At 43.8% G+C, this 24,378-nt stretch overlaps 1 protein-coding gene across 1 annotated transcript; it reads right to left on the minus strand.

Annotated features, from left to right (window-relative positions):
• Nucleotides 1–1,343: 1,343 nt before the first annotated feature.
• Nucleotides 1,344–24,378, minus strand: PRDM1 (PR/SET domain 1). Its single transcript, XM_060030170.1, has 7 exons — nucleotides 23,990–24,378; nucleotides 22,137–22,385; nucleotides 15,599–15,718; nucleotides 11,370–11,622; nucleotides 5,304–6,409; nucleotides 4,708–4,836; nucleotides 1,344–4,354 (listed from the first exon to the last, which is right to left on the minus strand). Exons 1-7 carry the CDS (start codon nucleotides 24,029–24,031, stop codon nucleotides 3,782–3,784), a joined length of 2,472 nt encoding a protein of 823 aa, XP_059886153.1. The 5' UTR covers nucleotides 24,032–24,378; the 3' UTR covers nucleotides 1,344–3,781.

A 24,378-nucleotide genomic window follows, 5' to 3' on the forward strand; every position in this document is an offset into this window, starting at 1 on the left:
AAGTGTTCCCGAGATAGATAACTCTCAAGAAAAAAAAGGCATGCTTTGCCACATAAAGAACTATGATTTATGGTAGTAACTGTTACACTCTGACTCCTTTTGGGCTTTGTTTTGAAAAATTATTACCACAATGGTTCTGTAGAATTTAGCAGTGCAACCAGCACCATTTGGCCCGTTTATGACAATAGGGTTCTGGTTTTCTTAACTCCACAGTTAAATGTTGGCAGCATTTCAAATTCTTGGCACAGATGTTTAAGTGAATATAAAGAAGAAGCATTAAAAAGAAAGTGGGCAGTTCTGAGTGTCTAAATGTAGGGAGCATTGTTTTCTTAACATGCAGTTAGCATGGGCATGGTACCATGAACTTGGTAATGGATGAAATGGCAAGCATGAAAACCATTTGCAAAGGGCTTTTAGAATTTTTTTTTTGGTTGTTTCATTGAGGGCAGTAGCACTTTTATACAGGCGTCTCTCTTACTCACATCTACCAAGTGAGACTCAAAATAATTTGTGCCTTTTTGTTTGTGACTGGAGAAAGATGAGTTACTGGAGCATCAATGGATGAGAAAGTAGACTCGCTCCCAACATCTGACCCTTGGGACCACATGGCCAAGCCACCATGATCCCTGGGCTTCATACTAACAATGCCCAGAGGCTGGCCAAACAACAGCTTTCTTGAAATTGGCTTTAAATGCACCAGTGGCAAATCTACTTCCCGAGTGAAGATGTGAAGGAAAAAGATACGATGGGATGGAGGGCAGGAAGACTATGCAGAAGCACAAAAGCCCTGATTCCCTGTGGGGGGCTCAATGCTGGCTACTGAAGCAAAAACGAAACCACCAGTGGGCAAAATGCTTCTCAGGTTCCCAGGGCTCTCCAGAGCCCCTCACCCAGCAGCTGGCTGGGTCCACACATACACGCTGGATGAAGGCTAGGACGGCATTTCTGGACTTGATCTCAATTCTTCCTCACCTCACCACCCCCACCCCGTCCATCAACAAAGTAAAACAAACAAAAAAGTCCAACAAAAGCAAACAAATCTTCCCCTACTTACTGGCTAATGCTTGAAATGATCTCCTTAGAGGGCACTTTTATAGCTCATAATTAAAGAGAAAAATCTTTGAGTTATGAGAGAGGCAAGAGACCAACCCTGTTAGAGCAGTCGCCGATAGAGGAGGTGAAATTAGGGAATCATCTCTGGGGGGGATGAAGGGTCGGGGTGGGGATGTGGGCAGGATAGAGGCAAATTGTGTCATGTTCAGAATTTGTTTTGGGGCCACCCTTGCAGTATGGTTAAGGTGTCGTTCACTCACCCTTCACTCAAGACACTAGACAAGCATTGGTAAAGCATGAACATTTATATTTAATTTACATTTTGACAATTTGCACATAAATAACAATGTAAACCAGTACGTAAACATAAGATAGTTTGTTGTTCTAGCAAAGTAAAAAGCCAATAACTTTGGTCGGTTTTAACTTTGAGTAGAAGGAAAAAAAAAAAAACCACTGTTGATTGTGGGCTCAACATTCACATGTAAGAGGCCTCAGGGAAAGTCAGAAGGTAAAGAGAATCAAGAAGTCTCAAGCCACTGTGCAGGTCTCAGGAAAAATTCCCATTAATGAGAAAGCATGGAAGGGGAGAAAGAGAACAAATGAGTAATTGGGAATAGAAAGTATTTGGTGTCAATGTCAGAATGTGATGCTTTGGTTTACCTACAATTAAGGACTGTGTTTGTCAAACACTGACTAAAAAATACCATAAAAAACTGTCAGTTTTGTTACTTAAAGGAACAGATCAGTAAGGCTCTTAGGTTTCTCTGCATTATCCTAAATTTGTTGTTCTCTTCTGCAGGTTGACATTAGTTGCCATGGACCAAAATACTGAATATATAAACCAGATTGATGAGTGATACATCAGTTATTTAGGAAGGAGGGAGAGGAAGAGAGAGAAAAGTTGCAGTGGTCGATGGGATTTTTATTTCTGGGGCTTGGGTGTGACCACATCATCAGAATGCGGCAAAACAAACCAAAAAAACCCCCATCTTAGATTGTCCTTAATAGTAAAAAAGTATGTCTCTTTCTCCCTGGTTGTTATGCAGTCCCCACCTTTGCACCAAGGTTTTAGGGTCGCTTACAATAGCAAGGGGGTGCCCAAGCTCACCAATATGACTGTGAGGTCATCGAGTGCTAATTAAGCAAAGTCTCAGAAAGGGTTTTTTTTTTTTTTTTTAATGCCATTAGGAAAAGAAGGATAATTTACATGGTTTGGCTCACAATTTAAGTGGTTATAAATATATTATATATACACATGGTATAGTGGTATAAATAGATTTATAAATATACATCATTCTCCGCTACACCTCAAATGCCAACATGTCATCTTTGGGTTTAGCAGAAGAGGAGACAGAATGCGACGCATTCCAGCTTTCTGGTGCACGCTGGCTCTCTCCTCTTGAGTAGCAAATCATCAGAGAAGCCATCACTTCCTGCACTACTGGACACACTCAATGAGGTAATTGTTGAACAATTCTGCAATGCCCTTTCTTCTTCAATTAAATTAACCATAAAATGTAAAAACACAAATACTGAGGAAAGTCTGAGTTGTACAGAAAAAAAATACAATTGATGTGTTGGGGATAGGAATGTTCATTACCCGCTTTGACCCTAAGACAACGAGAATACCCGTTTTCCGGTTTTTGGTTTTTAAAGTGTGGCCTGAGCCTATCTAACTCAAATCCTTCCTGGTAGAGCACCACGTTTGTGCAATTTTGACATAACAACAAAAAAGACCAACAACAAAAACACCCAGACTCATGCTTCCTCACCTCACCCATACAAAACCACCTGTGCTTTGGGAATGTTTTGCAGTGGTTTTAAACATGGCATTTTGTCTTCACATTTTCAGATAATACATTGGGATGCCAAAGTCTCGTGGCCACTCCGAATGGTCACATGACTTTGGGGGTGGGGCGACCCTGTGTTTTGGAGAGGGAGACAGATTAGCAAAGCCTTCTTGTAGCCTTTCTGGTAAATCTGTGATTGGGGGGAAAATGCTGAACTATCTACAGAAACATACAAGATTCTCTCTTTCTTATTTCTTCTACCAGAGTTCTTACTGGGTAATTCTGCACACATAGCCCCAAGTTATACAGCGCTGCTCAAACGATACAGTCCTATGAATGAACACATCAGCTGCCTAACTATGGCAATACCAAAAGCTCATTTTCAAACCATTATTATAGAGGGAGGTCGGCTGATGTAATGTATTTGTTTACTAAATCTCAGGTACTTAAAACAGATGTGCAGAAATTATCTACAAAGAACAGCCACCAGACAAAGATAGAACAACTCAAATTACAAGGAATTCTTCCAGTCATTGTAAACTTCTTTTAATTATTGCTTTTTGAATGATAAGTTGTATAATAAATTATGAAGGATTATCATTGAAAAAATAATTATGACTAGGCAATAGTCTTAGCAATGGGAGGGCTATGCAAACGTATCCACACAAATATTCAAAATACACAGGTTCAAATATATAGATGGGGGTGTAAATAAGTATATATAATATGTATATATATTGTCTTTCCCTCATTTATGCCCTGAGATTTCAGTAACTTTGGGGATCCTTCGTCAATTCCAGAGAGGCGAGGGGGAACCGTCTGCCGTCAGGAGAGCTTTGCAGAACTGGAATTACGTACAAGCATTTGCCACAGGCACCCTGACTCGCCAAGTCATAAGTTAAGAAAAAAGACAAAACACCTTTTGTTTTCTGCAAATCTTAAGGATCCATTGGTTCGACTGTTTCTTGTTTGACCTTTACAGGTCCCAGAGGTAGTGGGTTGCTGTGAGGCAACTTCAGGAGGGACGGGTCTGTTGACTCGTAGAGGCTACATCCTGAGAGCAGTCCATTCCCCATGTTTCTTTGCAAAGACACTTTCAGGCCAGTTTCTTCTTTCTCTTTTCTGACCACGGCCAGAATCTCCTTCTCCACCACAGAGGTCACGTCAACGTTGTCCTCCATGTCCTCCAGCCGGTCGGCATTGTCGCTGATGTCAAACTTCTCGATTTCTTCGTTGATTCTGGTCAGGTCCTCCAGAGGCAGCCCCGTGGCTGGGGCCACAGGACAATACCCCTTCAGGTGGACCTTGAGGCTGCAGAGATGGATGTAGCTCTTGTGGCAGTGGGCACACTTGTGGGGCCGCTCCCGGGTGTGTAGGCGCTTGTGGAGTTTCAGGTGCACAAACTGGGTGAACTTGGCGGGGCACACCTTGCACTGGTAAGGTTTCTCTCCGGAGTGGAGTCGCAGGTGGGTCTTGAGATTGCTGGTGCTGCTAAATCGCTTGTGGCAAACCTGCAGCGTGGGGAAGGGGGCACGGGAGGGAGGTGGGAGACCAGAAGGTTAAGAACTGCCAAGCGGAGGGGCGCGCTGCCCACCCACACCCAGCAACCTGGGAGGTGAAAAAACTCGCAGCAGCGTTAGGCAAATGGGGCGATGGGGACGCACTGCCCATGGGGTGTTGTTTCCCTTCCAGACCACTTGTCCAACCACTGGAAGCTGGTGTGTCATCATCTCAGCGCATCAGCAGCCCAAAGAAGGCAGAATTCTTGTGCTGGTTTAAACTATGGGCTATGGGATGATGGGAGGGCGACTCCTGAGACACTGTCTACAAAGGTCGAAAGTTCAACCCAGAAAACACTGCCCACCTGGCATTCATGTGGCTTCTCTCCCGTGTGTACCAGGTAGTGTTTCTGCAGGTGGGCGAGCTGAGTGAAGCCTTTGTTGCAAGTCTGGCATTTGAAAGGTCGTTCTCCGCTGTGCACTCTGAGGTGGACCTGGGAAGAAGCCACACACGTTAGGTCGGCTGTCACTTGGCTGCAAAAGCGAACATTCCCATGCAAGGACTGGGGCATTTAGGATGCAAACCTCTTAAGAAAAGCATCAAGGTGAAGTCTTAGAACAAATCAAACCCCGATGTGATTTTCAGAACTCTGTTGTGTTGGAGCTAAAGGAACAAAAGTCATAGGCTAAGCAGGGACTCGAAACTGATGTTCTAGCGCAAACCCCACGTGTTTATCATTCAGAAGACACGCAGGAGAGGGGAAGCAACGTGCGCCCAAGCGGCGCAGCCAGAGCAGCAAAGGCAAAGGCAAAAGCAAAGCCGCATCGACCGTGCCCAGCCCAGGTCTCACGCTGTGGAAATGGCAAGTTATAACCTGCGGGAGGTGAACTAAATACCCACGCGCGTCGTGCACTCCCGGGGACTGACCCCGCGCCATCGGGCGGCCCACGCCAGGCCTACCTTCAGGTTTGAGAGTTGGCCAAAAGTCTTGGCGCAGACGTTGCACTCGTACTTGATCTTGCCGTTCTGCTTCTTCAGGGGGTAGGGGAGCGTCTTGTAGCCAGTCATGTTCCTTTTGTTCTTGATGAGATTCACGGCCTCGTCGCCGCCGCCGGGGGCCGCCGCGGCCGCTGAGGTAGCTTTGGGCTGCACCACGTGCTCGGCCGTGGCGGCGGTGCCGGCCGTCGGGGACCCGCTGGTGGGGCTGCAGGCCTTGTCCTTCAGGCTGGCGGCCGCCCCGGGCAGGGAGAAGGCACTGTGCGGCGCGGGCACCAGCACCTCCCGGGGGTGCTCGGGCTGCAGCAGGCGGCGCGCCCCCTCCGAGGGCAGCGAGCTGGGAAGGGAGGCGGGCGCCAGCATCGGGGGAGGCAGGCCGCCCCCGCCCAGGAGGCCGCCGTACACGGGGTACAGCCTCGGGAAGAGGCCGAAGCTGCCGAGGCCGTTGATGTTGCCCACGGCGCCCAGGCCGTTGCAGTTCATGCCGTAGGGGGGCAGCAGGAACTTGGGGTAGTGCGCGTTGTAGGAAGGGATGAAGGCGGGCGGCAGGTGCGGGGGCGGCGCGTAGCCGGGGTAGGAGCCCAGCCCCTCAGCGGCGGCGGCGGCGTACGGAGCGTTCAAGTAGGCATAAGGGTCCCGGTGCTCCTGGGAGCCGGGGGCCCGCGGCGACACGGTGTTCCCGGGGCTGCTGTGCAGGCTCCGGTCTGGGCTGCTGCGCGCCGAGGGGCTGGGCGTCGTGGAGGACGGGATGGGGGAGTGCGCGATGTAGGGCGGCCGCTCCATCCCGTAGGCCAGGGAAGCTTTCAGAAAGTCTTCCGGTAGAGGGGCCCGGATCGGGTACACCACCCGCGGGTAGAAGGGCATCTCGGGGCTCCCATTTTTCCGAAAGTCATCCGCGTCCTTTTCCGAAGTGAGGGGTGAAATGTTGGAGCGGTATAAGTCCTTCCCTTTGGAGGGGTGGGAGTCCAATTTTAGTATTTCTTTCACGCTGTACTCTCTCTTCGGGACATTCTTTGGGCAAAGTTCATGTTTCTCAGTGCTCTGCTGCTTTGGATGGCTCTGGGTTTGCGCTGAAATAAAGAAAGGGTGATTACTCAGATGGAGACAGAAAATCGGAGCGACGTTGCCCAAGTTGCGCTCTCCTTGAGCAAACCTGAGCCCCAGCTGCCCCAAGAGGGACACCTGGCATCTCAACGCCCACTCATTCTAGAAGGCTGTCGCCACTCCAGTTCCTTCTCAGCAAAACCAGGTCACTGGTGGCATCGATAAAACGAATAGCACCGTTTGTGTTATTTTGTTTCCAACGGTAAAAACCTCATGATAGGACAGTCCTGTTCGACCAAGAGTAGGAGAGCCTCCATGAAAATGGCGTGGAACAATACCGGGACGGGGTGTCACAGGTTAATAAAAGTCATTCTCATGTTCACGGTTTACCTAAAGGAAATCAGCACACCCTGAGAACTAGATGTGCAAGATTAAGACTCATTTCAAGTAATAAGCAGTCATCAATTTTCGCCTCCATTCTTGTTTAATACGAATTTGATAAAACCCTGTTCAAACTGCCTCTTCCCAAACAGACAGATTAGCGATGTGATGCCACCCCTTCCCCTCGATCTGCTGACAACACCAGAATTTCACTGAGGCTCTGGTCTATAACCAGGCTCCCAGTAATGCTGTCCCCTGGAGTCACAAGGCGTGACATAGGCATCTCTGCCAGACCACAACTGGCACTTCCTGAGCCAGTTCAATTACTTAGAGCACCAAAGACGATAGCGTGTATTCCAAAAGACGGCATATTATTACTTGGTAAACAGACTGTTTAGGAACAGCAGCAATGAGAGGACAGGCTCTCCAGGCCATCGCCAGCACTGCCCCTCCAAACACACAGAACAAACGATGCCTTCGAGAAGACACCAGCCAGAGCAGGGAAAACCAAACACTCGCTGCTCAGCCTTCCCTGGAAACCAAAAGTAAAATACACGCTGCTTAGTCGGAGCTCTGGTTGTTGGAGGGCAACCCCACCAGCCTGCACACCAGCCGTAGGCATAGGCATCAGCTGTCGGTGTGTGTAGATGCCAGGAGAGGCAGGGACCTCGTGGCCTTAGCCTCAGAAGAGGACAGGCTTGGGGGACTGGGCTGAAGCCTCTGTAAAAGTATCATTCACTGTCTTTAAAAAAGTCCCTGTTCGATTTAACGGAGGAGGAACTCCAGGCTTGATACCTGATAGGTCTAGAAATGAACTCTGTGGAACTCCAGAGTCTGAATTCTTCAAATCCATTCTCTAGACTGACAAGCTTGAGGGATTCGATTCCAGTTTGAGAGCCCCTCACAGAATGTTATCTCTGCTGGCTGTTATCAGTTACTCCTGGGTGAGCCAGCAGCCCCAGAATAAACACAGCCCAGACACTATCAGGGAAGATGCTGATGGGGGCAGTGATGGAAAGCTTGTTGAGGGAGAGGGATTTCTGAAGCCACTAAACCAAAATAAATAGCCCCTTATCAGGCCAATATCAGTCTTTCAGTGAGGCTCAGCAGGCAGGAAGTTCAAATTGTCACTTTTGTTTTTTAAAGCTGAAATGGTAAAGGAAGAGAGACAAGTAAGTTGGAGAGCTGATAGGCAAGGCATCTCACACCCACAGGAGGGAATTTTGAGGTGAAAAAGAATGATTTGGAGGCATCCACAGAAAGATGTCACCCTAAAAATAATGAAAATACAGAAACTTCACCATCATAACTTTCTGCCATTTTTATGTGGCAAGTTACGTCTAAGTCTCCTAATTTTCTTTACTGGCTTCAACACTGTCTTGGTTCTAAAATTCAATAAATTAAAGCCATAAGCAAAAAGTTTACGTCTGTCCGTAGCACTGTCCCTACTATTTATTTAGCCTGGTGTTCTTACTGAGCACCTCCATAATCCGATTGTTGAACTACCACAAAGCTAACGATTGGGGACTTGCCTGGTGGTCCAGCGGGAAAGACTCCGCCCTCCCGATGCAGAGGGCCCCGGTTCGATCCCTGGTCGGGGAACTAGATCTCTCACGCATGCCGCAACTAAGAGTCCGCATGCTGCAACTAACACCCGGTGCAGCCAAAATAAAAATTAATTAAAAAAAGAAACTTCAAAAAAAAAGCTAACGATTGGGCCAACAAACCAGAAAGTCGGAATTTATAATTTTCTGTGCAAAATACTGAGCACAGTGTGCCTAGCATATAGTAAATCCATGATATATGTTCGATATCTCTTATGCCTTCATAAAAATACAATATCCGGAGGGCAACGTCAGCCCCCCTCAGGTGTTCTAAGGTGGCGATCATGGAGTCTATGTGAAAAGGTACATTTAAGAAAACCATCCTTCAGCAGCTGAGTAATCAGTGGAGCTGGTGTCATTTCTGACTCTCCCACTCAGCAGCAGCTTGAGTTAACATGAAAAAGAAAATCAAGATCTGTTTTTGTTCTTCAATCTTAAATGGCTGTAGGCGGACGGAGTCATTTCAAGAGTGAACTGCTTCTGAAGGCTCTGAATGGCTTAATTATGCCGACTCACATTTTCGATCTATAATAAGAACCCCCAAGACTACAAGAAAGAACCTAGAAGTTCTGCAGTAGGCAAAACAAAGCCTGTTTTCAACTGAAACTGAGAACGCAGATTAACATTTAGAAGTCTATAATCTGGTCAACTGTTTTCTAGATGGGTTAGTTAGATAGATTGAAAAAAACTACCAAAAAAACTTGGGAGGGGTAAGAGTTAAACCTGAGAGTTCCTACTCCTTTTCTTTGGTTTTTCAAAAATGCCTATTTATGATTTCTGGCTACTTATTTTTCTTTACCTCAGTTTTCTTCAACTCTCTCCTCCTCAAAACTCTACCAGTTGAACTATCACTGCCATTTTAAAGCCCTCACGGAGATTCTGACACAAGCCTCTATCGTGCTTGAAGCATGGAACCCAATACAACTCATGTGAGGACGCAATCTGCCTATTAGGCCTGATGAAACAGTGGAGATTTTCCTGATCAGCATCTCAGTCATCAGTTACCACACCTACGACAACTGGTTTCACAAGGCAACTGGAGTCTTGGCTTACTTACTGTCGCTGGCTATCGTTAACTCTCATTCTTTACTACGAATACTGGACAATGAATGGGTACCTGAAAATGTTAAACCACCATTTAGAAAAAATTCTGCGTAAACAAAAAGGGACATTTGAGGGAACAAAGGTGTCATTTCATAGTATACAGGACAGTTGCTTCTGAACACAAAGAATAAGCATTTGAATAAATGCAAGGCCTTTTAAGACCTTTCTTTGACTGGCAGGAGGTAAGGGATGTATGTGAAAAAACTTCTTTGTGGTTGGAGCAAAGTCAGCAGGGTGGGTCATCTCAAATGGAGTTACTGTTCAAAAAAGAAAAAATCAAAGTCTTTTTCTGAATCCGTGAATGATGAAGCTCAAGGAGTGGGAGGAGACCCTCAAGAGGAAGTGACCGGCGATGCTGAGAAAGTCAGGAGGAAGCAGCACATCTTCCTGGGAGATGTCCTGCCGGAATATAAGTTGCCTTTTACCACTGCGCCTGGCACCTACAGGTGGTATAATAGCCGAAGGGCTCCTGGGATGCTTGGCACTAGTGACAGGATGGAGACTCTTGGAAGCGCTAAAGAGAGATAAGGGAAAAGAACCACCACCATTGGCCAGGACCTGATTATACCCACCATACTCAAGCCGTAAGCCAATTTGTTCCAACTATTCTAAGACTTCTTCCTGAAGCTCAAGGTGCACTATATGTGTGTGTGTAAGGACCACAAACACAAATTTAAAGATGATCTTATGGTGGAGGTCCTTAAGCTTTTATAGCCCCAGCTTTTCAGAAAACTATAAATATAGTCTTGGGATCACAGGGAGAGCAAAAGTAAACTAGACAGTGTGGGATGAGCACCAAATAGCTGTACAATTGGATTATACCTGACTAGGATAAATAATTGGTCCTAAAGTTTAAGTCAAATTCTAATTTATGTTAATATTAACATTCATCTCAAAGGACAAAGTGTGAACTAAAACAATTTAGCCTCCAGATAAAGCAAGTGGGACAGCATATGGACTATTGATGAATCTGGTTAAAGGGTCTCTGGGAATTCTTTGTACTGTTTTTGCAACTTCTCCTTAGGTTGGAAATGAGATCAAAACAAAAGGTTACAAAAATGTCAGCATTTAGAGGCCAAAACTTTTAAACCAGAAGGAGCTGATTTAAAAAACTGCTTTAAAACTTAGCAGTCTGAGAATATACAACCATAGTTACAACAGGTTGGAATTTTATGGTAAATCTTAAATCATTCATAGAGATCACTTGAGAATGACTAAAATGAAGTAGGGTTTTGCAGAGAGGTCACGATAGCCAACTTTAACCAAATAAAAAAGTAAAAGCTTGCAGACCTAAGGAACGGAGAATTTGTTAAGATCAAGTGATAGGTGGTTACTGTAATACTCATCAGGAGATCAGATAATTAGGTTTTTACCATTAGGGAGGAAGCTAAGATATAAAATCTTTAGGGTTATCCATATTCAAATGAGATTTGAAAAATTATATCTCCGAGTTTTTCTAGAAACCTTTTATGTTTCACATCAGACCATAACTTGATAACCAAATGTGCATCTCTACGATAGTTCAATGTACATGTTAAGCACTGACAAGTTACCACAAACAAGGAACTATATACCGTGCATCCTTGGCATGTCAGAACGAATCTCTATTATATTATAATCCTACCTGCCCCCTTTTGGATAGATTAGCATTGAACATAGATTTCTTCCTGTAACTTTCTGAACATTCAAAGTAGCTCTTAGTATTTTTTAAATGATCAAGTTTCATTATAGGAAACAGAGACTAAAAAAAGCTGTTTTCCTGTTCCCAGTCCCTAGTTTAAGCCACCTACTTGGCCCATCAGATGAAGCCATGTAATTAAACAACATGTTATTAGCGCAAAAGGGCAGAACTGACGTTACTGGCATTTCTAATTTTTTTGTTCTGTCATCCACTTACTGAGATTCATCATTGTCAGCTCTCCAGGATAAGGGTAGTGAAGCCTTTCCGCAAAGTCCCGGCAATACCACACAAGAAGCTCCTGGTTGGCGGGGATGGGCTTAATGGTGTAGAAGTAGATGTTCATGCCGTTCTGACAGGCGGCCAGGTTCTGCTCCCGGGCAGAATGTGCTGGGTTCACGTAGCGCAGCCAGTTGCTCTTCTCCTCATCAAAGCCATCGATGAAGTGGTGAAGCTCCCCTCGGGAATAGATCTGCCCAAAAGAGAAGACAGACATGGAAAAGAAAGCCCCAAAGCAACGAAAAGCTTCCCAGGCACCTCTGAGAATAAACCCAGCAAATACCGGGTTTGATTTCTGGTCCCTTATTGCCTGGTTAGAAAAGGAAATCAGTTTAGCCGGAGTTGTCTTGAATCAGCAGAAATAAGGGCAGAAAGAGGGAAGGGACACTTTGTCAGTTACCTTTTCCATTTCAGTTTTAGTGTCTTTTCACTTTTGGGGAAAAGTAACAGAAGAGTGAAACACAAGATTTCATTTAAGGAGCTGCCTCAGAAGGACTAAACAACCACCGAGTACTGTTTCTGCTGCCACAGTGAATGGCACACAGGCAATGCTACTTAACTTGAGTTCCGATCATGCAGACTTTTAATGCTTTGAGTCACTGGGTATTAGACCAACCCGACTGAGTACGTCAAACCGAGTCTCTCAACTTTTTCTATGGCCTCTTTACTTGCCGTTTCCTACACCCCCGCCCAAGGCTTAAACTATGCAAACATCCTCCACCCCCAAGCCTCCAAGTCCAGCAGGAACACTTGTTCATATGAATACTTGGAAGCTTGCCTTTTTGGGGAAATGCTGGGTGAGGCCAAGGTGAACTTCACCTGCCATAACAAAGTGAGCACTGGGACAGAAGCCAGCATCAGACAGTCTACTGAGAAGTCACTTTTCCTCTTGATAAACGTGTTCGGCCTTGCACTTTTCTTTCAAGGCAGAGGAGGGGAGAGGGAACCCTCTCATCCGTGAGGTGGTTGGGCTAAAACACCACTCACAGAGCCATAAGGTTCGTGTTTTTGGTAAAAGAACAGAAAGAAACCATGTTGTTCTTTAAAGGCAATGCAAAATGAAGAATTCAAAGTCTGCCCTAGAGTAATACTGCTTTTGGTTAACAGATACCCTCAGGCCACTCGGTAAAAAGGTAGAGGTAAGAATAGGAAAAATTAAAGTATACATTCTTACTGAAACTTTATAAACAACTTTATAAACAAACTCCTTGCCCTTCCACAGTAACTTTCTCTCTTTCCCTCTTTTTAAGATATACCCAACTCGTCTTCAGACTTAAGAGATCCTTAACACATATATAAGAAATACCTGGTTATCTGCAACTTAGAGGTTCCAAGTCATAGGGCCTGGTTCATAGCAGAAGTTTTGCTCTAACCGGACAGCAGGTTATTGCTTTCTTCTTAGTCACATGCTATGCTAGTCTCTAAAATGTTTCTGTATTTCGCTCAAATGTTATCAGACAAAAAGGAACTCTGTCCCTTTAACACGGGCAGTAAACACCAGAATCACTTTCTTTTAAGAGTAACTTCCTGTAAATTGTGAAGGGGGAAATACATGTGGCTTCATCAAAGCAGCTTGTGAGAGCTTTTGCGGTGTGTTTTGTTAAGAGAAAATGGAACAAGGCCGGGTGAATTCTGCTATCAAGAGGGGTTTTCAAGTTTGTTTACTCTGATGTGCAAACTTCCAGGAACACGGGGTTCCATCGCTCTTGCACTCTTCGCTGGGCGGAAACTGCTTTCTAAAGCTACGGCTATGTTGATTCCAGTCAGCCTTCCACGGACTACAATTTACTGTATGCTCATTTAAAAACAGAAACGTCGACGCCATGAAGTCACACACACACACACACACACGAAAATAAAATAATGATACGTCAGATGAACACTGCTCCCTGTCACCCTCACTACATTTCCATATATTATCAAGAAGATTAAAAACGTGCTGACTCATAGCACAGTTACAAGAAATGTCACTGGTTTCTCAACTTGAACATCCCTTCTCTTCTTTGACTGTGTAATTTGCATGAAACTTTTTCTTTCCTCACAACAGATGTTCATATTCCTGCCAGCAAAATCAGGATGCTTTTAACAACATGTGGGAAGTTATCTCCTACAATATCCTTTGCATGTGAAGGGCCGATTTCAATAAATCCTCCCAAGGAAAGCATTTCAGCTACTTAGAGTGAATCTTCAATGAAGCAGGGAACTGGGACAGAGATAGGAGGTTCTTAAATATTTCTTGTCATTTTTTTTCAAAAGGATCATGAATTAACGAGACTTATGCTGGATTTTCTTAATTCCGACCTTCAACTCCAAAAACTACACGTGTCTATGGCTCATTTCTGAGAAGACTTTATTGGCAGTAAAGGGGAAAATGAACTCACTTACATTTTGCCCATTATTAGTCAGGTATTAAATATATTTTAAGCATGACTAATTAATTAAATAAAAATTGTGAGCACACAACTCAGAGTGAAAAATTCTCAGTGATCTCTTTTGTTTGGAAAATAGTAAAATACATTTCTTAAAACACAAAACTTCCCAGATTTAAAACAAAACCTTGTTTCTTAGGAACAGCTTCTGAGTGATCCCCAAATAGAAGTCTTTTATAAATATACTTGTCCAGATGATATAAGCATTCTAGGTAAATCTGGCCAGAGTAAGTATAATACAATTTTTGTTGCTACCATGCAGCTGTTTCTTAAAAGAATTTTAGTAACAGTTTCCCAGTAATCATGTACATTTTGTGCAAGTATGTATATAAAAAAATTGCTTTTAAATTTAGTAAATGTAGCTTTATTTTCTAATTAAAGGAAACCAAATATCCCAAAGAGATCTATGGGAAAACGGAAAGCAGTCCAATTTTTTCTCTGTTCATCCTAATCCAGGGTCTTTTACTCAAAGATTCCACCTAATTAGTTCACCTCTGAGGTCCTTTTTTATTTTTTTAATTAATTAATTTTTTATTTTTGGCTGTGCTGGGTCTTCCTTGCTGTGTGCGCTTTCTCTAGTTGCAGCGAGTGGGGGCTACTCTTCGTTGCGTGTGCGGGATTCTCATTGCAGTGGCTTCTCTCTCCTTTTTTTTTGTGATACGCGGCCCTCTCACTGTTGTGGCCTCTCCCGTTGTGGAGCACATGCTCGGGGCACGAACCCAGGTCCCCTGCAACGGCAGGAGGACTCTCAACCACTGCGCCACCAGGGAAGTCCTGTGAGATCCTTTCTAACTGTGATATTCCAAAGGAAATTGGATTGGCCAGACTCTTTGGATGTTAAAGGAAAGTTCATCATCCCGAATGATTATAAGCATTTCCCTTACGCTATGGGAGTAACTTATGTACTATCAAACCCAAAAGTTTCATGGTACAGGTGCATTGAAACAGGACGAGTCTTGTGGTCCATCTCCATTCCCCTAGTACCATCTTCTACCCATCCTTCCTTAAAGGCATTTATTTATTTATTTATTCTGCGTAAACAAAATCAATGTTTTGTTTGCCGCAATCAATCAATCAATAACAGTTCATCATTATTGGTTTGATTGATTGATTGCGATACGCGGGCCTGTCACTGTTGTGGCCTCTCCCATTGCGGAGCACAGGCTCCAGACGCGCAGGCTCAGCGGCCATGTCTCACGGGCCCAGCCGCTCCGCGGCATGTGGGATCTTCCCGGACCGGGGCACGAATCCGTGTCCCCTGCATCGGCAGGCAGACTCTCAACCACTGTGCCACCAGGGAAGCCCAAAGGCATTTATTTTTGAGGTAATTCATTTATGATTACTTGTCCATTCAATTAAAGTTAAGTCAGCAAGAAATCAACAAGGGGTGAAATCTAAGGCTTGGTGACTCATTACTACTTCCTTGCACAGAAATGCAAATGAACTTACCCTTGAAGCAAGCAGCAAACTCTTTCCTTTCATCACAAAGCTCTAATGAATTGCAAAAATTAAGATTCACATATAGACCATCTCTCCATCCCTAACCACCTACAGGCTGTGTTTCCCAGGCCAAACATTGAACCAGGTTCATCACGGTTGCTTAGAATTCCCTATGTCCATGGGGACCCTGAATACTTGTGGGGAGCCCCAGGACAGGTTGAAAATGGAAGTGACCCAGCAATTTTAGTTTCATTTTTTTCCCCTAATACTTAATGAGTCTGGAAAAATTTCCCTACTTACCCGCCAAAAATATTTCCTGTTGGCGTTCTTGGGAACTGTATCACTGGTGTAGATCTCACCTATTAGAGGTCCAAAACGTGTCCCCTTTGGTATGTATTCTTTACTCACCACTCCAATAACCTAAAGGGGGTAAAACATATGAAACAATGAGTTCAACTGTAAAATATTAATCAACCTTTTCATTTCAATGAGTTGAATTGTCAAATGGTAATATAACCAACAATGATGAAATTGTACTATGGAGAGCAGACATTAATGGTGCCTACATAATTAACAGCGAGCTTGACTTTTGGGGAAGACCATCTTTTAAACTCGCAGGTCATAAGCAAATACACAACCAAGTATAAAACAGTCATTCTCCGGTGACTGAGGGTCCTCTATTTTCTATTAATACTTTTTATGCGAGAACGGAGAGGGTAACCATTCCATATTAGAACAAGTTTCAGATACTGAAGAACTAGACAGTCAAGTTTAGCCCACTTCAGCCGGCTCCTAGTTTCCTATTTCTTCTTCTCCCTCAAGCCATAAACACAGTATGCTTAAGGGGAATAAAATAGTTTTAACCTCAGAAACCAAAATAATGTTCTTTGGTTGTTCCACAAAGGCCTAAGGAACCAGAAACAAAACATATTATTTTTTTTTTCATTCCAGATGAGGGTTTTTTTTTTCTTCTTCTAACTTGTAAGTTCTGTTTAATAGAAGGGAATTCTTTCAAGTAACTTTGTTCTTCTCTAGCATCTTCTGCTCAACAGTGGTCAAAAGTCTTCCTTTGAAGTGGAATTTATACCGAGGAGAGCTGTGGGTTCTAAGATCTGAGGAAATGACCTTCTCAGACTTGGATGTATCACACATTTTGACTTTGTAGGGCCTTGCTAAAGAAGCATGTTAAATATACCAGTTCCTCCTGGGTCGTAAATTTCTTTGGGGGTGGGGGGGGTTGAAAAAAAAGTCACCAACCAGGAATCAGGAAGCAATTCATTACTATTCAAAAGAACTCCTTCTCCTCTGTAATAGTCCCTTATGACATTTTGCAGTACATTTTGTAGTACATTTTGTTTTGGTTTTTATTCACTCACTCTCCTCTTTTCATTTTCCTTTTGCTCCAAACAGCCTACAAATCACTTACTGAAGAACTTACTGATATGGACCAAGAAAGGAGGTAAAACATATTTATTTCCAGTTTTTATTATCCCTGGTGGCTCCTTTATAATTGTGTACCTGAAATGGTAGGCCCCAATACATGAAGCAATAAATGTCTGCAGTGGAATCTAAGGTTCTGGTTATGATATACACTGACACCTCACTAATTTCATCAATAATTTGTCTCTGTTTAAATGAATATGGAATAAGCATACCTACATGCTTGTGACAGACCAGGCTTTCTCATGTACGTGACTTAAAGAATTAATTTTTTTAAAAATTTAGTATTCAATATACAAGCCAATGGAGCATACCCAGACTGGAAAGACAGAAAAAAAGAAAATTTCCTATATCTAACACAAGTTGAAACAAGGTTGGTGAGCTAGTGTTATTTTTGGCCCGTTATAAATTTCTGGCAAGAGCTGAAAAAAGCAGATGTTCATTTCATCCTCCTCTGCCTCATTTACATCTATCTGCCCTTTCAATAACAGTTCATCATTATTGGTATATGTTGGCAGTATAACTCTGGGGGACGGGAGTACTTCAGAACAGTCTTGAGATAAAAATACATCCTAAAGCTTAAGTAGACTTACTTATTCAGAGGCTCATTGTTTATGATATATTATTGAAAATAATTAATTTGAAAAATGCATGGAATTGGCTTCTATGACACAAATCATTTGGCATTCATGTCTGAATGATTATTCCATAATATTAAAATGACAAACAGGAAAAACAAATAATGTCATTTGTTGGTGAGCCAATAATTAGCGGTTGATATTTTCAACATATCCACTTCAAAGCAGTAATTCTAAGAAAGGTACTCAACTGGTTTCTCAACCTTGTTTTAAATTATAGTCTCTCGAAGACAGTGTCTTGGGGGTCAGAGCTTGATTACCAACAAGTAGCATGACATTGAGGCCAGGGTTTTTCTTCTGAATTGCCATTCTTTTAACCAACGGGCTTTGTGGTATTCGGCTATCAGTCTTACACTAAGAAACATACACCATTTTCTTATGGTCCAGAAGAAGTCAACTAGCATTTTGTTCCCACAAAGGAATCTGAAGTAGACATAAGCCACCTGACACCTTTGAGCACAGCTATAGGCAAGTCACTGGGGAAGCTGTGTGACAGCACTGGAAGTAGCTCTTGTCATCGATAACCTTACAAATGAAACTCAGCAGGCCAGACAGGAGAATAATTTGTTAGGAAAGGGAGGTCTGTGAAAATCCTCATGTCCCAAACAAATAAAAAGAGCCTCAATATTAGATTATCTTTGCAAGTGAGACAGAACCCTAATATTTTAAGCTGTGTGATGCCCAGAGCTTTGGGTACATGTAAACTCACACATATGAATAAATAGACACAAAATCACAGAATTTCAAGGTTGGAAGGAACGGTGTAGCTTATATACCATCTCTATCCGTTCCCAGTCCAGCACCCTATCTCACAATCAGCACCTTCACCTCAAATCCGTGTCTGAGACATTATTCAAAGAGCACAGAAGAGCTGCAACTCTAAGATTCCAATTCTAAGATTCCAGTGCTCAGCCAGGTAACCGGAGTGGGGATCGGAACCAGGGTAGTTTTTCGTGGGAGACCAAGCCATACTTCTCCCTCTGGCCCTGGAAAGATCCAGATGTGAATCTTAGCCAACAAAGTTCTATCCTTGGAGCTAGCCTATGTTACAGGGGAACCTGGTATGTGCCCTGAATTTCCCAGAGCTAAAAAGACTAAGAATGTGGTCACCTAGTTCAGGAAGGAAACTTCACTGGAACTGACCAGGGTCCTAAAGCATCCCTGCTGGGCACGGATTGCTGCATGCCTCCCATAAAGCCACCAGCGAGAGGACACTGGCCTCCACGCTTCCCCGCCTGCCCGCTCTTCCCCACTGTGTGCTATGTGTGGGGCTGACCCCTTCAGATCCGTCAGCGGCCTCCGTTACAGAACAAACCCTGAAGTCCAAGGCTTGCAGACAAAAAACAGGGCTTGTTTTCCATTTTACAAAATGAAGATGTCACAACTTAGTATAGGTGGACTGGGGGTTCTGAATGAAAGTCTGATAGTAAGAAGAACAAATTTGCTTTTTTTTTTGAAAGCAAATTCCCTCTTTAGAATATATGAATACACATGCATCGCAGTGAGTTTCAAGCAGAAACATCATTCAGGTCTAAATGTGGTATAAGCAGCCTCACCCCAAATTATATTAAAATCATTTAAATTACTAGCTACCTCTTCCCCTCTCCCTCCATAAAAATGACTCATTCGATTAAAATTCTATTTCGAATACAATTATAGTTGCATTGAGATGACTAGAGCTCATCTCAATGGATGAGTGGGTATATACTCACTGGATCAAGACTTCAGCCTGTACTTCACCCCATTTTTAAAAAAACGGGGTGGAGTGGATAACGATGTTTTTGGAAAGTCTCCTTAATTATCTTCATAGTAAAGGAAATGTGGCAATGCCTGGGTACATAGTCTCCACAATAAAAGGCAGTATGAAGAGGGAATTGCACTTATGGCAAGATGCTTTTTAGAGATGGCTGAATAATGGACTTCAATCAAAATGGCCACTGAGTCCCCATCTTTGGCCTGATGTTTCACTGCCACACGACTCTGGAGGTCAGGCTCGGAGCCACAGAGCCTCTGAATTCAACTCAAGCAACCTCAGTACAGGCTACTGCTTCCAGAACAGAAGTGTTTCAATCGATCTTTCTGTATTCAAGTATTCACAGAAGATTATTTCAGGAGGTCAAGGGGAAAATCCCCCTAAAAGAATAACCCAGCAGTTTAAAAAGTTTTACAAGTTTTTTGAATAGTATGTCTATATTTGGTCTGAGTTCTGGAAATAGGAAGTAAGAACAGCCTCATTAAAGGTGCAGAATGATTCTAAACCCAATCTAAAAATGAGGGTCAAGATCAGAAATATGGTTTGTATGTTTTGTTTTTAAACCAAAAAAAAAAAAAAAGGTGCTGACACATAGCGCAAATTCATAATGAAAAATGGTCTTTGCTAAAAAAAAATCCCCAGGATGTCAGAACATCAGTACATAAGGTAACATCTTCGCTACTCAAATGAAAACATTTAAAGAAGGGCAAGATAAATCAGTCAGATGAAAACTACACGTACAAAGGCCTTTTTCCTCTTTCCACGGCTTGTGGGACTGAAAGAACTAACTGAATAATGATAATGTAAACATTTCACCCATCCTGAAGATTTCTGTTCTAGAACTGGTGTGCAGCTCTCATACTCTCAATGGCTCAATTCTACGGTTCTCTTTCACCACCTGGAGGGAGCTCTCCTTCCCCAAAGTGCAAAAAGGAAGGAGGGAGAAACTGAATAACAGGTACACGTTTCCAGAGAGAGCTTAAGACAGCATTACATTTAAGTTGGTCTCCTGGTCGCTTTTATGATGAGGGACAACAGATATACTGCTCTCTTCAAGCATTTCTAGGGGAAAATAGAATAAGAGAAAGCTGATCTCTTATTAGGTTCGTTTTGAAGGACCCTCCTTAGGAATACAGGCACTGTATGCTTTCTGGGTGCTGAATTTATGAAATATGGAGTTACACATTCAGAGAAAAAAACCCCAAACAAGCTTAATAAATGATCGTCCTGGAGTTATGTTAAGACGATAACTAAAACCACAGTGACACCAAGAGGGGCCAGTGTAGCACAATCAAGTAGCACTGGTTGGGGAAGTCTGAAGAACTTTGCTCCAAGGCCTAGCTCTGGCTCTAAGTATATACCTTAAGTAAGTGACTATCTTTCTGAACCTTGGACTAAGGGCATTATTCTATTTAGCTATGATTTTACATAGAATGATGAAAATTGAAAAACTTAAGCTAAGAGCTAAACTGAGGATAAGAACACTACAGAACTAAAGGGCAAGGATGACCCACAGAATAGAGGTCTTGATTTCAATCCCAAGGGGCTGGATGGGGCAACACAGCACAATCGAAACCAGGGAACAGATCAATATTTGGTCAGATTTGATATGCGAAAAAATGCTACAGCTTATAAAGCCACAGCCAAACCTTAAATACCCGAACAAATCCTACACTGATTCCATGGGCCACACACTAAGGGACCTTCTATAGAAAAGGGTGTTACTTTCAGAAAGAGGTGTAATTAAGGCCGATCTCCGGCGTGAAATTTTTGGTAATGTTCACATTAAAATACAATTTAAATTTTGCTTTCTACGAAATCAACCTCCTCTCTCCCAGCAGGAAAAAAGAAAAAAAAAAAAAAAAAAAAAGTTGAGCTTTAATGAAACCCAAAGCAGAGTTGCTCTATTTAATTTTAGACAGCTGTGTCACCCCCTCACCAAAAACACTGAACTCAGATACACAAACAGGAAAGAGACAAAGTATTTCCCAAACCGGCTCTCAACTCCTTCAAATGCTGTTCCTTAGGGAAGGAGGAAAGTGATTTGACATGGTTGTAATGAATAGTCCCAGTATAGAATTCTGGGCTCCTGCAGCAAATGACCCCCTTTTCGCGACTTTCTGAAGGCAGTGATAGGACGGACAGTGACCTATGGGAATGGTTGTGATGGCAGGGCTGTGGACGGGTGGATTCCTCCAGCTCAGCCCGGCAGGCAGTAGACCAATGAAAGCAGCTGCAGTAGCTGAATTCTCAAAACAAGAGGTGGTTCTGCAAGTTATTTCACAGCCAAACATCACGCCTAGATACAATCATTATAGAAAAGGGTAAACACAAATCCTTTGCTCATTCCAAGTTTGGGTTTTCAGCCCCTTTGAAACAACAAAGGGTGTACCCACTTCAGAGGCCAAGAAGAAATTGGCCTGCCAGCCCGGTCAGAGCAAAGGAGCTGCCGCAGATAAACAGGGGTTAGCTCTGAAGTCATCCGGACAGAGGGCACTTTTACATGAAACTCTTCTCCGTTTATACCATCACTTCAGTTCATAAACACGTCAAGGTTTTGAGAATAATTTTAGAAACCCAGCTAATAAAGCTGGCTCGTTGAACAAGTAAATAAATAGAGCCATCTCATGACCAAAAAGAGACAAAAGAAACATGTCAAACAGTTTTTCTAAGAAAAAGTTTCTCTCCCTCAAAAGCTAGTACACTGGGGGACGAGTTCTCAAAGCTGCTGACGATTTCACCCACCCCATGCTGCAAGTCGGCTTTTCCAAGACATGTCAACTTGGCAAAAAGATTTCACTGTTTACTAATTCTTATGGAACAGTGAAGAGCTGGAGGAATAAGAAGGGATGGACTTAGGGCAAGAGAAAACAATGAAAGAAGTGAATTAAGTGATCAGTTATTTACTGATACTTACAGATTCTCACAGACATACGAGGCCTCAAGGGCAAGTAGGGAGATTTGGCGTCAGGTGCCAATCTTCTTCAGCAAGAAACCAGAGGCTTACCTCTTTGCTGTTTGTGGCATATTTGAAAAGCAGATTCCTCGGTAAGGATGCCTCTGCCTGAACCGAAGTGCCTCCTTCGGTGCCAGAATCCCAGGGGTGGTCGTTCACAATGTATGTACACTTCTCCTCAAACTCAGCCTCTGTCCACAGAGTCATGTCCGCGTCCTCCATGTCCATTTTCATGGTCCCCTCAGTCCCCTCTGCCAACCCTGGAACCTTCACAGCACTGGAGTTACACTTAGGGGCAGCCTGGAAGAGAAAGGAAAGGCCTTTAATCCCCATTGTCCTGTGGCTCCTCCGAGAGAGGCTGTGACTAATACAGTCGTCTGAAGACTTTCAAAGCAGATGCAGAGTGCTTGGTACAGTTGAGTAAGAGCCAGAAAGCCGTATAAAGATTGCCTTGGAGAAGCAAGGTTTTAAAATGTTATCCTTAGTGGAAAAAAAATAAAAATAAAAAAAAAGTGTGGCAACCACATTGGGGGACAAAGTGAAAAAAAGAAAAAAGGAAAAGAAACACCTCCAATCCCTGGCTTTACCTCTCACGGCAGAAAAACGTTGAGGCGCCTAGTCCTCTGTCCCAGGACGCCTGGGGTCATGGCCGCCAGACCCTCAGCGCTGTGGAAAAGCTGCCTCAGAAAAGTGTCACAAACAAGGAGAGGAAGAGGAAGGAGCTCTGTCTGCCTCTGAATGAAGCTAAAAATGGAAAGCGCGTGTGGTGCAGGAGCGGAACCCAGCCTGCCTTTTCCAAATGGGGAAGACTGAACTTTCCCACCAGCTCCCAACTCAAAACAACTTTCAAAACAACTCGCTCCCCCCCCTCTGCAGCGCGATCTCTTTCATCCTCTCACAGGGAAGGCCGAAAAGGGCTGCATCCTGCCAGCATCACTGAGCTGCAGCTTTTCCGAGATCGTTTGGACCATAGGAAAAGAGAAGGAAAGATGGGGGCGGAAGGGGGGGCAACTCCCCGCAGTTTCTTTTGACTGTGGGCATCTCACGCCAAATTGAAAAAGTAAAAACAAAACATAAAACTGTTCAACAGAATTCCCTGGAGAGAATTCCTTTAGGAGCCCTCAGCTACAAATAGCACTTTCCATTTAAATCTGAAAGTGTACGAATTCCCAGAAGTCACTGATGGGCCACAGTTACTGTAACTAAAGTTATAACAAATATAGAAGACTCAGAAGACAAGCTCTGCTTCCACTTACAAACTGATAAGGGTATTCCCGCAAATCCCCCCTCACACGCAGGAAAAGTGCTTTCCAAAGAAAGAGAGAGAAAAAAAGGTAAACAACGTCTGCAGTGTTTTCGCATACAGACGGGTTGGGGAAGAAGTAGGAACGTGGGTATCATTTCCATGTAAGAACATGCCCTTGTTAGAATGTAAACATAACACTGTCCAAGTCCTTCAGGGTGGCTTTTCCATTCTTTTATTTCTTCCCTAAATATGATGCTCTTTAAAAAAAAAAAAAAAGTCGGATGCGAAGTTGTCTTTCCCTCAGCCACGATTTAAACAAACGTGCTTATTTCTACGTAGTTGCAACATGTACAGTCACGATGCCAAATGAGTGTTAAAATAAACCCAAAATTTAAACTTAAGCCAATGCGGAATAGTTACTTTGTTGGACGGGTGTGGGCGGGAGCCACTACCGAAATTTCAATGAACTGACAATTACGCCTAGAACTGAAAGGGTTAATGATTCATAAGGAAAAAGTCTTATAAATGTTTGACAGTACTAAGCGCCCGAAAGCAGAAGCCCTTCTGGTTTCTACTACGACTACGTTAGCCAAGAGAGAGAAAAAAAAAAAAGTTTTCAGATCAATTTCAGAATGAAAAACAAGATCAAGTTCCTTACCAAGGTCGTACCCACACGTTTTTCCAAGCAAATATCCAACATCTGAGATAAATGTCGCTCATGCCTACACAGTCCGCATGTGCTCCGCGTCCCCTCCCAGCCGAGGGCTGGCGCGCACCGACCGCGGCGGTGCCCCTCTCCTCCGGCGGCTGGCGCCCGTGTCCCGAATCCCGGCGCGGACAGGTGCCTCGCTGCCCGCTGCCCTGCCTCTCCGCAACACTGGAGGGCCGAGTGTCACGGCAGCACGCTCAGTCTGTGTTAACCCGGCCGGCGGCTCGGCCCTTTCCCCCTCCCTGCCGCAGATTTCCCATTCGTGATTCACTCCTACCAGCCGCCTGAAGTGGGGGCGTGGCCACACCTGGCCGAGCCGTGCAGAGCTCACCCCAGGG

Source organism: Delphinus delphis, chromosome 14 (assembly GCF_949987515.2).
Source record: "Delphinus delphis chromosome 14, mDelDel1.2, whole genome shotgun sequence".
In the NCBI taxonomy this organism is placed as follows: domain Eukaryota; kingdom Metazoa; phylum Chordata; class Mammalia; order Artiodactyla; family Delphinidae; genus Delphinus; species Delphinus delphis.